The 13,450-nt window shown below is 39.5% G+C and overlaps 1 protein-coding gene across 1 annotated transcript in view; it reads right to left on the reverse strand.

Moving 5' to 3' along the window:
* Positions 1–3,859, reverse strand: part of LOC124878841 (sodium/hydrogen exchanger 3-like) — a 34,282-nt gene extending 30,423 nt beyond the window's left edge. The window contains exon 1 of the mRNA XM_047382973.1: positions 3,519–3,859. Coding sequence (XP_047238929.1) covers positions 3,519–3,777 — 259 coding nt within the window. The 5' untranslated portion in view covers positions 3,778–3,859. The remainder of the gene's footprint in view (positions 1–3,518) is intronic.
* Positions 3,860–13,450: the final 9,591 nt, after the last annotated feature.

The following is a 13,450-nucleotide window of genomic DNA, read 5'->3' on the forward strand; positions in this document are numbered from 1 at the left end:
AGCCACATTAAAATCTCCGGGACAGCCTGGATACAGTGTTTGGCCGTCTTCGTCACTCAGTATGTTTTCAGTGGGGTTTTAAGCACTTAATATTTCACCTGCAGTTTCCACTCATTTGAAAAAATTATATATTCAGTTCTTTATTAGGAAATGTTCACATATTGATGTCTAAACTTTTTTATCTCTGGGGAAAAACTATTTCCCAGAGGTCATTTTATATCTTTTAGAGATAAAGAACATAAAATTACCCTGTTTTAATACCCCCCCCCCCCAAAAAAAAAACTGTCCTTTCCAACTGAAGGGAAGTTAGGACACCCTACCATCCTAATTGCTGGTGTTACCCCTTTGTCTGGAATACCTTCAGCGTTGCAGCCATCTACCATGTCTGAAATCAGTCTGAGGAACGTTTGTCCCACTCTTCACTTTCAGCTATGAGATGTTTGAGGACTTTCTGCAATGTCACCCCACAGCATCTCAGTGAGATTAAGATCTGGGCTTAGACTAGGCCCAGGACTTTCCATTTCTTATTCTCAGCCGGTTCTTGATGGTATGGCGTGTTTTGTATCATTCTCATGTTGCAGTTCTGCTTTAGCTTTCATCTTTTTTTATAAATGTTCCTCATTTTTTCTCACACACCCTCTGAGACCAGATTGAATTCAGGGTGGATTCTAAGATGGTGAGTTGACTAAACCATGACACTTCTACCTCCATGCTTCACTGCTGGCATGCAGCCCTGTTAATGTCAGACATGTTATCTGTCCTGGTGTTCAAACTTACTTTTACACTCATCTGTTCAAACTAATATTTGTTGATGTTTTCTGTGGCAAATTTCAGTCTGACCTTCATCTTTATATTATAGAGCAAAGGTTTCCTCCTTGCAAACCTCCAATGAAAGTTAAAGTTGTGCCAAACCAGCTGTAGGTCCTGTGATTACATTTTAGGGTTTCAGAGTCTTCTTTTAGCATCTTGCTGTCTGTTTTCAGGGCAAACTTGCTTGGACACCCAGACCTGTGCATGTTGGCAGCTGTTTTCAATCTCTCCTAGTTGTACACTGTTTTCTATAAAGTGGAATAAATGTGTGTGATTTTAGCCATTTTTGGTGGAAACTAACAAGAAAACTAGTTTTTATTATAGAAAATGTTTAAATGTTTTATTTTCACTATTGTGTATTAATATCACTTAAAATTTTCAAGATTGATAAAATTGATGTTAAATATCCTGTCGTGTCCAAATATGTTAGAAAAACGTGCAGGCCGCTCAGAGTGACCAGTTAGATGATGGTGTGCCTGATTTCTACACCTGATCCAAACGCCGGTGGATGACGGCTGTTATAAAAGTCCCGAGTTTCAGAGTTTACTTCATCTGTGCATCACACCAACCACAGTCCCGTATTTATGTCAGCTCAAGTGAACATAAACACCAACACATGCTCATTCATTTATATTGTCCACAGAGCTGCGACCCATTTACATCTGTTGTGTATACAAGGAACCATTAATTGCAATGTTTGGAGACTCAAACCGGAGAAAACAGAAGTTTCACCTGCAGAGGTCACTCACACAGTTTCTGTTTTCAATTTGTTTCTGTTCCTCAGACCAGTTCATGACCATTTTTACAAGAATGTCTCTGTTTTTTGTTTATTAAATCTTCTTCAGGCATGGAAAAAGGTCCTAAACTCAAGGGATGAGCCAGAGTTGGGTCAACACATAACAGACAACAAGTCAAAGAAACAATTTGGGGGTTTTGTTACCAGCAGACTGTCAGAAAGAAACACTTGTATTTTTTTTCCTTGAATCTAAGAAAAGCACCAAACAGAATGAAAAACTTAATGCCTGACACTTAGTTTCCCTTAATCAAAGAAGATTAGACTGAAGTCCAAAGGAAAACTTGAAACCTTCAGAGAGTCCCAAGGACAACTTTAAAAGATTACTGGAACGTCTGGATCACGGGAAGTGAAACCATAAGAAATCTTTTAAAACTCTTGAGTCATAAACCCTCCTGATTAGCTGCTCGGGCCTCTGAGATGTGGCCGTTTACAGGAATAGTGAAGGAAAGTTTGATATCTGAAGGACTTTGGAAACTGTTTCCTCACAATGAACAGGCAGCCTCAGATGTTTCAACTAAATCTGCCTCCTGCATCGTTCAGGGTTAGAAACTCTGCACGTACAGTTAAGATGGAGCACTTTAGGGCAAAGGTCCAGCAAATAAATCATTCAACGAATAAATATTTATATAAATGAGACAGTTGAAAGCAAACTAAGACATATGGATCGACATTCACATCAATGTGTCAATAATTTATCAAATACACAAATTACAATGACCAATTAAAATGCTGTTGCCCTGTGATGGACTGGTGGTCCCACCTCTCACCCAATCAGCATACATCCATGGATGGATGGATTATCACTCATCATTTCATTATTTTCATATTTAATTATTTCTTTAAATATTTTATAAGTACTGAACTATCCAATTAATTCATTAATTAATCATGCAAAAAACATTTCTTCATTATTGATTGAATTGTGGCACCTTTGATCCTTCATAGTTCAAGACAGAGTTGGATGTTTTGTACATTTAATAAAGAGATCATCAGATTTTTCAAGCTCTTTAGTCCTTCATCAGAAACCTTGAGGTAATCTCCAGGCCCAGAAAGAGCCCAGGAATCCCACCGAACCAGAACATAGCACTGGAAAGTGTTGTCCTCTGTAGAGAGGCAGAATCCTGGGTTTTAGTGGTTCTTTTCATACATTTATTAAATGGCCTGTATTTTTATAGCACTTTATCAAGACCCCAAAGGTCTTTACACTACAGACTGTCATTAACCCATTCACACACTGTAGCCACGGCTGCCCTGGAGTAGACAGAAGTGAGGCTGCCATACAATCAGCACTACGGGGCCTCTGACCACCATCAGCAGGCAAGGAGGGTGAAGTGTTTTGCCCAAGGACACAACGACTGAGACTGACGCAGTGGGGGTTGGAACTGGAAACCCACTGGTTACAGGACGAACCTCTCCCACCTTTGCAACTGTCACTCCATTACCTCCACATCATGATAAAAGCAGTAAATGTATTATTTAAGCTCTGAACTCATGTTAAAGTTTCACATTTTCTGAGCTTACACTCAATTATAGCTCTTATATATATATATATATATATATATATATAATACACATTATATATGTGTATTATATATATAATGGATACACATATATTAAACTTGAGCAGCTTTAAAAGATGCACTGAACTCTCAGAATGATCTAATGTTATCATAGACACAATGAATGAAAAAACAAATAATCCTAATAAAAGTGAACTACCAGTGGTAAATTTAATTTAAATATTTAAAAGTTTTGGGTCAAAAAGTACTTTTCCTACTCATGAAAAATGCTTTAATCCACATAAATCCTAATCAAATTGGATTTCGAAGCTTTTTTTATAGATCTTTGTTGCTTTTTACTTTACATTTTTTGGACATCATGGATAAAATAGTTGGTTCTGCTCAGGACTCACTCAGTTTGCAGAGCCAGGAGACCAGGACCCACAGGGCCACAAGATACGGTTCGGAGACATGGTGCCACTTCCACGTCACGATGGGCAAAGTGGTAACTGTTGCTGTTCCATGGCCACCGTTTGTGGTGGAATCGTTCCCGGTGCTTGAGGCTCCATGATTCTGGTTCGGTGTGGTCACATGGGTTGGGACATTACTGGCCAGACTCAAGGCCACCATCAACAAGCAGAGGAACAGTGCTGATCTCCAACAGTCCTCCATGTTCTAGTGAAGTACCCCAGGTTTCCTTTATCTGAACTGTTCAGTCCTCAGATGCAAGCTCTCACTCCTCCTGAGCTTTGACTTTACTAATTACATCCAAGATTTTATCATCCAAGTGTCATAAAAGGGTTTGAGGGCGGACCAAAGTGCAGATAAGAGCTGGGCAGCAACATGTTGTAAAAGGTTTTTAGCTTTATTTCCAGAGGTTTTCATAGAAACCAAACAAGGCACTGCAGATACAAACAAAGTCCTGATCCAAAAACTTACAAGAGGTTCTGCAGGCACATGGAAAAAATCCAGCACGAATACGTGGGTTGAGAATGGGGTATGACAAACACATGGAACCAGCAACAAACAATGACACAAAACCAACTAATATACTGAGGGATAAAAAAGGGCGGGTAATCAGAGAAAACAGGGAACAGGTGTGACAAGGAAGCAGGGAGGTAGAAGGAACCGATGAAACAGATACAAAGACTGAGGATGAGCAAAGTAACTAATAAACAATAAACAGAAACACAGACCAAGCAAACCTATAGACGAAGATAAATAATCAAATGGGGAATAAGAAAACTAGAATAATCATGACTAAAGTAAACAGAGAAACTAGAGGGAACATAGAAACAACAAGAACAACCTGAGAACAACCAAAGAACCCATAAAGAAAACCTGAATACAAAAGTAAAGAAACCTAACCACACTGACTGAATTAACTGGAAAGGAAACAGAAAATAAACTAGTAAACAAGAAGAGTGCAAAGGAACAAATAATAAAACACAATTAAACACAAAGATACTAAAGAGAAATAAAACTAGAGAATCCAGGGAAGACCAAGAATTATAATAATTACAATAATAATAATAATAATAATAATAATAATAATAATAATAATAATAATAATAATAATAATAATAATAATAATAATAAACCATACAAAGTAATAAGAAAACAACCATAAAAGAACTTAAGTCATAAACACTAGGAGGCGGAAGAGGGAGAAAAGAAAAACTTGATACAAAAACCAAAATAGAAAAATCTAAGCAAAAGTTAAACAAACACAAAGCCACAGAGTCCAAAAATGTCACTCCGTGACATAACCCCCCCCCTCAAGGTCGGATTTCAGACGACCTCTTAACCCGAACGCCAAAGTCCCAAAAGAAAAAAAACAAAACAAAACAACCCAACCAGGGCGGGCAGAGGGAGGCCTTGGGAGGAGGGCAAGAGTCCAAAACAAAACCAGTCCATAATCTCCAGGAACAAGAACAAACATCCAGGAGGCCGATGATCAGGGGGCCTGCAACGACAAGTCAGCGACGAAGGAGCTGATGATCCGGAGGTCTGCAGCGACGCAGCCAGCGGCGAAGAGAGTGATGATCCGGGGGTCGGCAGCGACGAAGTAGCCAGCGAAGTTGCCGATGGTCTGGAGGCCTGCAGCGACGTAACCAGCGGCGGAGATGCAGGCGATCAGGAGGCCTGCTGCGAAGTAGCCAGCATCTAGGAGGCCGGTGACGAGGCCAGAGGAACCCATGAAGCGAGGTCCTAGGTGGTCTGCTGTGTGGCGAGAACTGCGGCGGATGCTTGGACCCAGGCAGGGCCCGCAGAGGCTTGGATCCAGGCTCTGGTGTGTCAGGCTTGGAGACAAGTGGGTGTGTGTCAGGCTCTGGTGTGTCAGGCTCTGGTGTGTCATGGTGTGTGTCTTGCACCACAAAGTCAGTCAAAGTCAAAGCGTCAGTCCGTATTTCCAGTAGCACCCCTCAGAAGAAACTGAGCAGGTGCTCTGGACCAGGTTGTGAAGGCAGCCCACCCACGGGCTCCTCCGGAGCATAACGAGGAAGTGGGGGCAGCCTGCCCACGGGTTCCTCCGGAACTAGGCGAGGTTCAGATGACCCTGAAGCGGCCGGCTGTGGCTCTGAAGAAACTGAAGAGGCCGGCTGTGGCTCTGAAGACCCTGAAGAGGCCGGCTGTGGCTCTGAAGAAACTGAAGAGGCCGGCTGTGGCTCTGAAGACCCTGAAGAGGCCGGCTGTGGCTCTGAAGACCCTGAAGAGGCCGGCTGTGGCTCTGAAGACCCTGAAGAGGCCGGCTGTGGCTCTGAAGACCCTGAAGAGGGCGGCTGTAGCTCTGAAGACCCTGAAGAGGCCGGCTGTGGCTCTGAAGACCCCGAAGAAGCCGGCTGTGGCTCTTGTAGCTTGGCTGCAGGCGGAGGCGTGGCTGCATGCTGTGAGTCCAGAGGTCCAGAGGCTTGGCTGCATGCTGTGAGTCCAGAGGTCCAGAGGCTTGGCTGCATGCTGTGAGTCCAGAGGTCCAGAGGCTTGGCTGCATGCTGTGAGTCCAGAGGCTTGGAGGAGAGGCTGCAGCGATGACGTCGGCGGCGTGAGGACGTGGAGGTGGCCGAGAATGTCGAAGGTGGACTGGAGCGCATACGACCCAGTATGAGGACTGGAGATTCCGGTGTTGGTAAGCTTATTCCAGCCTCCTCCATTTCTTGGAGCAACAAGGGTGAAGGTAATATTTCCACCTCTTCGCCATGGATCTTCCTTAATTCAATTTCTTGCTGTTGCAACCGTTTCTTCAGCTCCTGAGCTTTGTTTTATGACCCCAGACCCTTCTCGGGTTCAGAGGTGACAAAGTTATCTAGGAACCCATCTGTCCTTCCCGAGATATCACCCTAAAGCATTAGTTTTAACCCTTAAACTTCTGATAATGGCTTTTACAGCTTCCTCCTCTAACACAGATGCTCAGAGGAGTGAGGTAACCTAAAGGTCAAACACTTTGGAACACTTAATAAAAGAATTTCCATTACAAGTCATATTAATAAAGGTTATTCCTAACAATCCCCCTGATGAGGTGTCATTTAAAGGCACCTCACTAATTTAGATCAGTTAACGCCCTAGGCACTGGGTAGTGGACCACCTGCAACTGGGTACCCACCCCCAGAAACAATCATTCAACCGTGTATGTGTGTTAAACCTATATATGACCAGGGAATCTCCTTCCAGCTGTCACGTGGTTCCTCCCCCCGCACGGAGGAACGCCATCTCTCCGGTTGACCCCCTGGTTGTGTCTAAGCAACAGTTGATACACCTAGTGGAGACAAGTCTAACCCCATCAAACCTGTATGTGTTGATTTAGAGAAAAGAGAGAAAGGACAACAGCCTGAAGCACAGCAGAAAATCCTGTCTAACATCATGTGAATCAGTTAATGTAGACCCTAAGTGTTGATTGTCTTCGTCCATCTTCTCTGTTCTCTAAGCGACATCCATCCCCAAGCGTCTTTTGGCAGGTTCAGCTACCTGAAAGGTGACTCTTAAAATGGAATATAAAATCATATGTTCATACCGGGCAGATTACGCCCAATTGTAGGTAATTATTAACTACAATTACTATCATTAAAACAGGCCACATAGTGGCATAATCATATGGATCTTAGTCAAAAATATTTCATCATTATCAAAAACATTGTACCTGTTTAGCACAATTAGAAAACTTTTTACTTTAAAGCAGCCTCCATTTATTACTTAACATGTCCTAAAAATCAACCTATGGAGGTGAACACATAACTAAAAATAACCTGCGAGGTCCTATTAATACTTTGATTCATGACATGTGCTTAACTAATTTCATTTAATCAATCTGTCATTAACTTATCTGGTACATCATTCATACCATTAAATCAAATATTCTGATTCCTTTAATATCAACATTATTTATTAAGTCACAGAAATCACTGTAAAGGATATCGGGTCAGAGGGCGGACCCCCTTTTCACTTATGGGTTATCCTCTGTCAAACCGGTGAGCCTGATCACGGCCCCCTCTTTCTTACATCGTTGATTTGAGGGGCCCGACCCCTTAACTATTTGCATCTGACAGGCGGTTGTCACTCTCGGACCCCCTGAGTTCATGGTTGTAGTTATTCCCCTAAAAGGATGGTCCGGTCTCTCTCCAGACCGCAGGAAAGGGTTGGTCTTCAGCAAGGCCTGGTGTTGCATCCTCGGTTTATGGTTGTGATTTAATTTTGTTCCCATTTTCAGGCTGGCTCTGAACAATGGGTTTCGTCCTCCTCTTCATAGCACAGTATCATAATTTCTCCAACACTTTGGTTTGGTTCCATGAGATCCACATCATCACTTGTGCTTAAATATTCAGTGGACAACATCAGTGTGGGCTCTAGCACCACATCCATTTGATATTCTGGTCATCTCAAACCTCTGGTATCACTGGAACCAATCGCACGATCAATACACCTGAGGATGAGAGCTGGAATACACGTTGCACAACAGCAAACAGAACCTGCGATCACCACAACAGTCAATGACGTGAATATACTCACCAGAAGGTTTCCCCGTTTTCTGAACCACGTCTCAAACATGTTTGTGAATTGTTCATCGATTCCTGAGTGCGATTTTAATTCAATGGATAGTGATTGCAAGTCATTTAGGACCTTCTTTAGAGATCCATCAGGTGCTGTAATTGTTGGGAATAAAAGAACAACAAGCCTCTCCAAAAACACACACAACCCTTATTTTTCCTTTTTGCTAGGATCATATCCAAAGCTATTCTAATTTGACAAGAAATAATTTCAACATCCTGGTTACAGTCTCTCCTGTTTTACCTTGGTGTCATTTAAAAGATTAGAATCAGTTCTAACAGGAAGCAGTTTGAAGTATCAAATTCAAAAACACATTTTCTGAAAGGTTCCCGCTGACGAAGTAGGCCAATTGGTATCAGGGCATCCTGGAAGGAGAGGGAATCCAGGGCACATCTTTCCTGTCCAGTCAATAGCAATTATTATTAATTATTAAAACATTTATTACCCTAAATCAGTTCTGTTCAGCAGCAGGTAAAAGTTCATGGCCTTGTATCAAGATAATTTACAATCTAAGTTGTAAACAACATAATCTATAAATAAATAACTCAGAAGCACACAGGAAGTTATAATTTCTATTCATGAAGTTATTCAAATTGATTAAATAGTTGAACACTCCTTTAACCCTTCATGCAGTTTATTCCACAATTTCCCACATTCACAGAAATAAACCTTTTTTTTCTTTCATTATTCACACAGTTTTACTTTAGAAATCCTTCTCCTCTCTGTGATTTTTGATTTTGTGAAATTTACCAGGACATTTTCCTTCAAGATTTAACCCAACAAATATTATTTTTATTGTTTAATCTTTATCACATTTCCTCTGTTAAAGTAACCCAGACCACTCAATCATTTATGAAACAGGTTCCACATAATTGTATTTTGTTAGTTGAAATCAAAAAGATGAGTTAATCTCACCTTTTGACGTTATGGTTACTGGAATAAATTAATTTAATTCAACAAGCACATTTATGATGTGTTAGCTGGAAATGAAATGTTAAGTCAAAAGATATCCAATCGAACCTATTCACATGTTCTTCCTCAGGTGTTTTCTGATTTCTCTGAGGTTTCCTTCGGAGGACGTCTCTTCCTTCCTGCTTTATGATCTGCTGACCTTAGTTTTGTCCTCATCCAGAGTTTGTTTCTCCTGTTGGTTCTTTGGTTAGAGCCTCCTGTGTTTTATGAGACAAAAACTTTACAACAGATTAAAATCTTTGAACATGTCAGTTGTTTTCTCTGTGAATCCAGACTGGGTTCACACCCTGACTGAAGAGAGGAGGTGAAAGGTCAGGGTATGGTTCTTCCTGTCAGCAGCTGATAGAGAGTTAAACCCATGAGCTCAGTGGGTGATGATCTGATGTAAAACATCACCAAGGGCAGTGCATCTTCAGCACACTTCATTTTTGTATAACTTTAGCTAATCGTTTTTTGATTGTGTGATTATCTCTCTCAGCCGACCTGGTGAACATGTCAAGCATCTCTACATCCTTTCACTCTGTTGTCAGAATCCATAAAATTAATAACAGTTTCCTTTAGGGCTTGTTGGGAACAGGAAATGTTCCAGTACCTGGTTTTATGAGAATCTTATATATAGACAATATAACAGAGTCATCTTCTTACCTTTAACCAAAAATCATATTTATATTGTAACCCAGTTAGTTGCTTCTTTATTGTCCGTTAACTAGTAGCCAAGATATGTTCAAACCGTTACTTTCCATAAAAAGTTTTTGAAATCATCCCCAGAACAAAGTATTCACATCATTTACCATAAAGGTGTCCAGTGTTTTGGACAACCTACTTTTCAAACACGTTGATAATTTAATTATATCTACCTAAATTAGACCTTTAGGGTCCTTCCCCGTAACCTCTACCCCCAATACTAGATAAAGTAATTTGCATATTCTGTACAACCTTAATCATATCATTATTTAGTTATTCATTCCTGTTAAACATTTGATCACAATAACCAGTCATTTTTCCCCAATAAATCCATTTCCATTTTTCCATCCTATGATCATTATTATTTCTTTTTGTTTTCTCTGAAGTTTAAAGGTTAGTCAGACAAACATTGAAACAGAGATTTAGACAAACACTTCAGACACACAACACATGCCGGCTTCAGCCTCCCCTCTTAAAGAAGTTTGCTGCCAAATCTTTTACCATCAAATTATTCAACCAGAACCCTATGGCAGAATGACAGGTTCTATTTGGTTCTGTTCCCATCCCAAAGAGAATTTAGATCCAATTTCACCTCAAGAAAATTCATAAGAAATTTAAGTTTTCATCCTCTGAAACTAAAACCCAGAAAATTGTTCCAACTTGCGAGCATCTGAACACATCTAGGGAACACTGACATTAGAGAAAAACACATGAAAACCTAAACTTGGTGCGCTCCAAAATGTTCATTAGTTGTCTGAACACAACTATGAATCAAAACCCAGAACAAAAATGAGCTCACAGAAACTAAAACATACCATTAGATCCATAAACCTTTCACTCATACGGCCCACATCATTCATCATTCATACCTTGGACCTTCATTCATTCCTGTCACACTCTTCTCAACCACACGTTTTCAACCCTCAAACACAATCTTTGGATTCCTATTGTTCCTGAACCCCAGAGATCTCATGTTCTAAGTAATCATGTGTCAATGGACCCATTAGTCAGGCTGGTCTCAGCCACCTTTTCAGGCCTTCTTCACCCAGGAGAAAATTATATGTTTAGGGTTATTGCTCACATCATCAGGCAATATAGTGGGACGACTCTTCATCAACCTTTCCAGAGAAATCATTGTGACCGGCAATGCCTGAAAATAATTTGATCATACAGTCATCCCAGTACAACAAATTAACACGAACAAGAAATCACAAACTTGGGTAGTGAAATCAGCATTTTTCTTTCTTTCACCATCTTCATTTCATAACATATAATCATATTTGTACATTATTATGTACAAAGAAGACAAAAATAAATGACATTCCAGTCTTGCTGTGTACCAGTGTTGTGGATTTTCTTATCAAAGTGGGAGAGAAATCAACTCTTAACAAGTGAAAGGCATACAGCGTTTTTGAAGACTCTGTCACTGAGTTTAGTTTAGTGAAGCAGAGCAACGAACAGAAGTCACAAACAGTATTTATACCAGAATGAGGGTGTTATCTCAACTTGAAAGAGTTTAGAAATATGGCCCCTAGACCCTCCCTGGGTCAGAAGTAACCAGGTTATTTATGAGAGCACCCATCTACCATCCCTTTAGATATAACACTTCAGGGAGTGTTAACCATAAAACTCCTGATAATGAATTTAGAGCCCATCTGCTCTTAAGTAACCAAAACACAGAGCTCAGAGAGGAGAGGTAAAGAAAAGTTCAGAGCACTAAAATAATTTTCCACAACACCAGCTTATTAAGGAGTAAAAGGAGATCAAAGTAAATAGATTAGTTATAAACAGAATCATTTCATTCAGAAAAAAGGAAAGTATAGCCTACCTTTGTAGCACCTGGTGGTCTGACACAAATACTATGGATACTTGACCTCTTGTCACCCTTTTGCAGCATCAAGTAGTGAAAGTTGAAAATTAATTTGTACTTCTGCCTACCTCAATAAACCTATTTATGCATAAATAATGGCTGTGCCATCTAAACATTATTAGTTAAGTTAAGTTTTAGTTATGTTTTCAGTCCAACTTTCCTTTTCATTTTCTTTTCCATCTTTCTATTCTTACCTCTGTTATTTGATTTTGCATCACTGCAATGTTCCTCCTTATGCACAGCGTCCTGAGTGCCTTGTTGCTGAAAAGCGCTATATAAATAAATTTGACTTGACCCGAGATAAATCGGTATGTATAATTCTCCTGGCATTTTATTGTTTTTAATTAAATCAACTCTATCATTTAATGCAACTACCACTTTTGGTGAAAACCAAGTTTTAAATATAGGACATTAATTTTAATCTTGTCAGAAGGCAATGGTAGATTTATTCTTTTCAAATGATATAAAGTTAACAGCATTTTTCCTCCTGCTAAAAGTCTTAAATGAGTGAAAGTTTTTCCAAGTTTAATCACTGCAATTAATTGTTGTAAAGTTATTGACAAATCATCCTTTGGAGTCAGATCAAATCTGAGTCTAACTTGTCGAATTTTAAACCCTAAATTTAATATTGTTTGAAAGCCTGTTGGCTTAAAATTCTCACATTATTGTTCTGAGAATGTTTTTTCCTTCCAGCTCATAAAATAATTTTCCACAACTGGTGCTGCTGATCCTAGAACACGCTAATGTTATTTATGACCGTGCCACAGAAACTAATCTTCATCCCCTCAAACTTTGAAATACTCTGTATTTAGAAATACTTAATCCAATTTAATTCACTATATGGCCTGAGAAATACTGATCAGTTATCTTTATGTTTTACACCAAGAATTAGGAAAATGAGACGTTTTGCATTTCAGTTTAAAGCTTCATCAGCTTGAATACTTTGCCTCACTTACTTACTGAATTACTGTTATTCATATTTACTTTATTGTAAAACATCTTTTTCTTGTTTTCAGTAAGAATAAAGGTTAATTTATTCTGGACTTAATCCTCACAGAGATATGAACATGAACTCTGCACCTGTATGTTTTCTTATTTTGTGTCTTGATGTTAAGTCTATGTGCCATGCAGTTGCTATGCTGGTGGTTGTGATTTTGGTTGTGTGTGACTATGTGGTTGTGAGAGTGTGTGGGTCCTTGAGAATGTTGTGGTTGTTTCTGTGTGATTTTTTCATATTTGTTTGATTCGTTTTACTGTTGTTTATCTTCTGTTCTGCAAGGACCCTGTCAAAAATGAGATGGTGCATCTCAAGGGGTCACCCTTGAAATAATCAGGTGTCAGTGCTGCCAATTATACCTTTTATTTCTGTCCATACATAATATTATGTCATGATAGAGTTAAATAAAGTCAAAATCAGGTCGAAGGACATTGGATCTTCCCAGGAAATGTTTCTGTTTGACCCTGATAAAACTGCTCTCTTGTAATCATCTGGTTCCATAACAATGTTTGTGGTATTCATCAGCAAGATTATAACGTCTCTGAATGTTTTATTCTAATCTAGCATTATTTAGATCTATATATATTTTCTAATGCAGTAAGTTCTTATTATATTTAAGAATGGGGTCACTATTTTTTATTAGTTGCTATTATTCTAATAATGCGAAGTGCTAATTTCATTAGTTCTAGTGCTTATTTTAATCTCTTTCCATATCTTGATTGGTCTCTTTTTATGTGTAGTGTAGGCATCAAAAAGGGTCAAACTATTGAGTTCATTTAATT

This window comes from Girardinichthys multiradiatus, chromosome 13 (genome assembly GCF_021462225.1).
Source record: "Girardinichthys multiradiatus isolate DD_20200921_A chromosome 13, DD_fGirMul_XY1, whole genome shotgun sequence".
Classification (NCBI taxonomy): Eukaryota; Metazoa; Chordata; class Actinopteri; order Cyprinodontiformes; family Goodeidae; genus Girardinichthys; species Girardinichthys multiradiatus.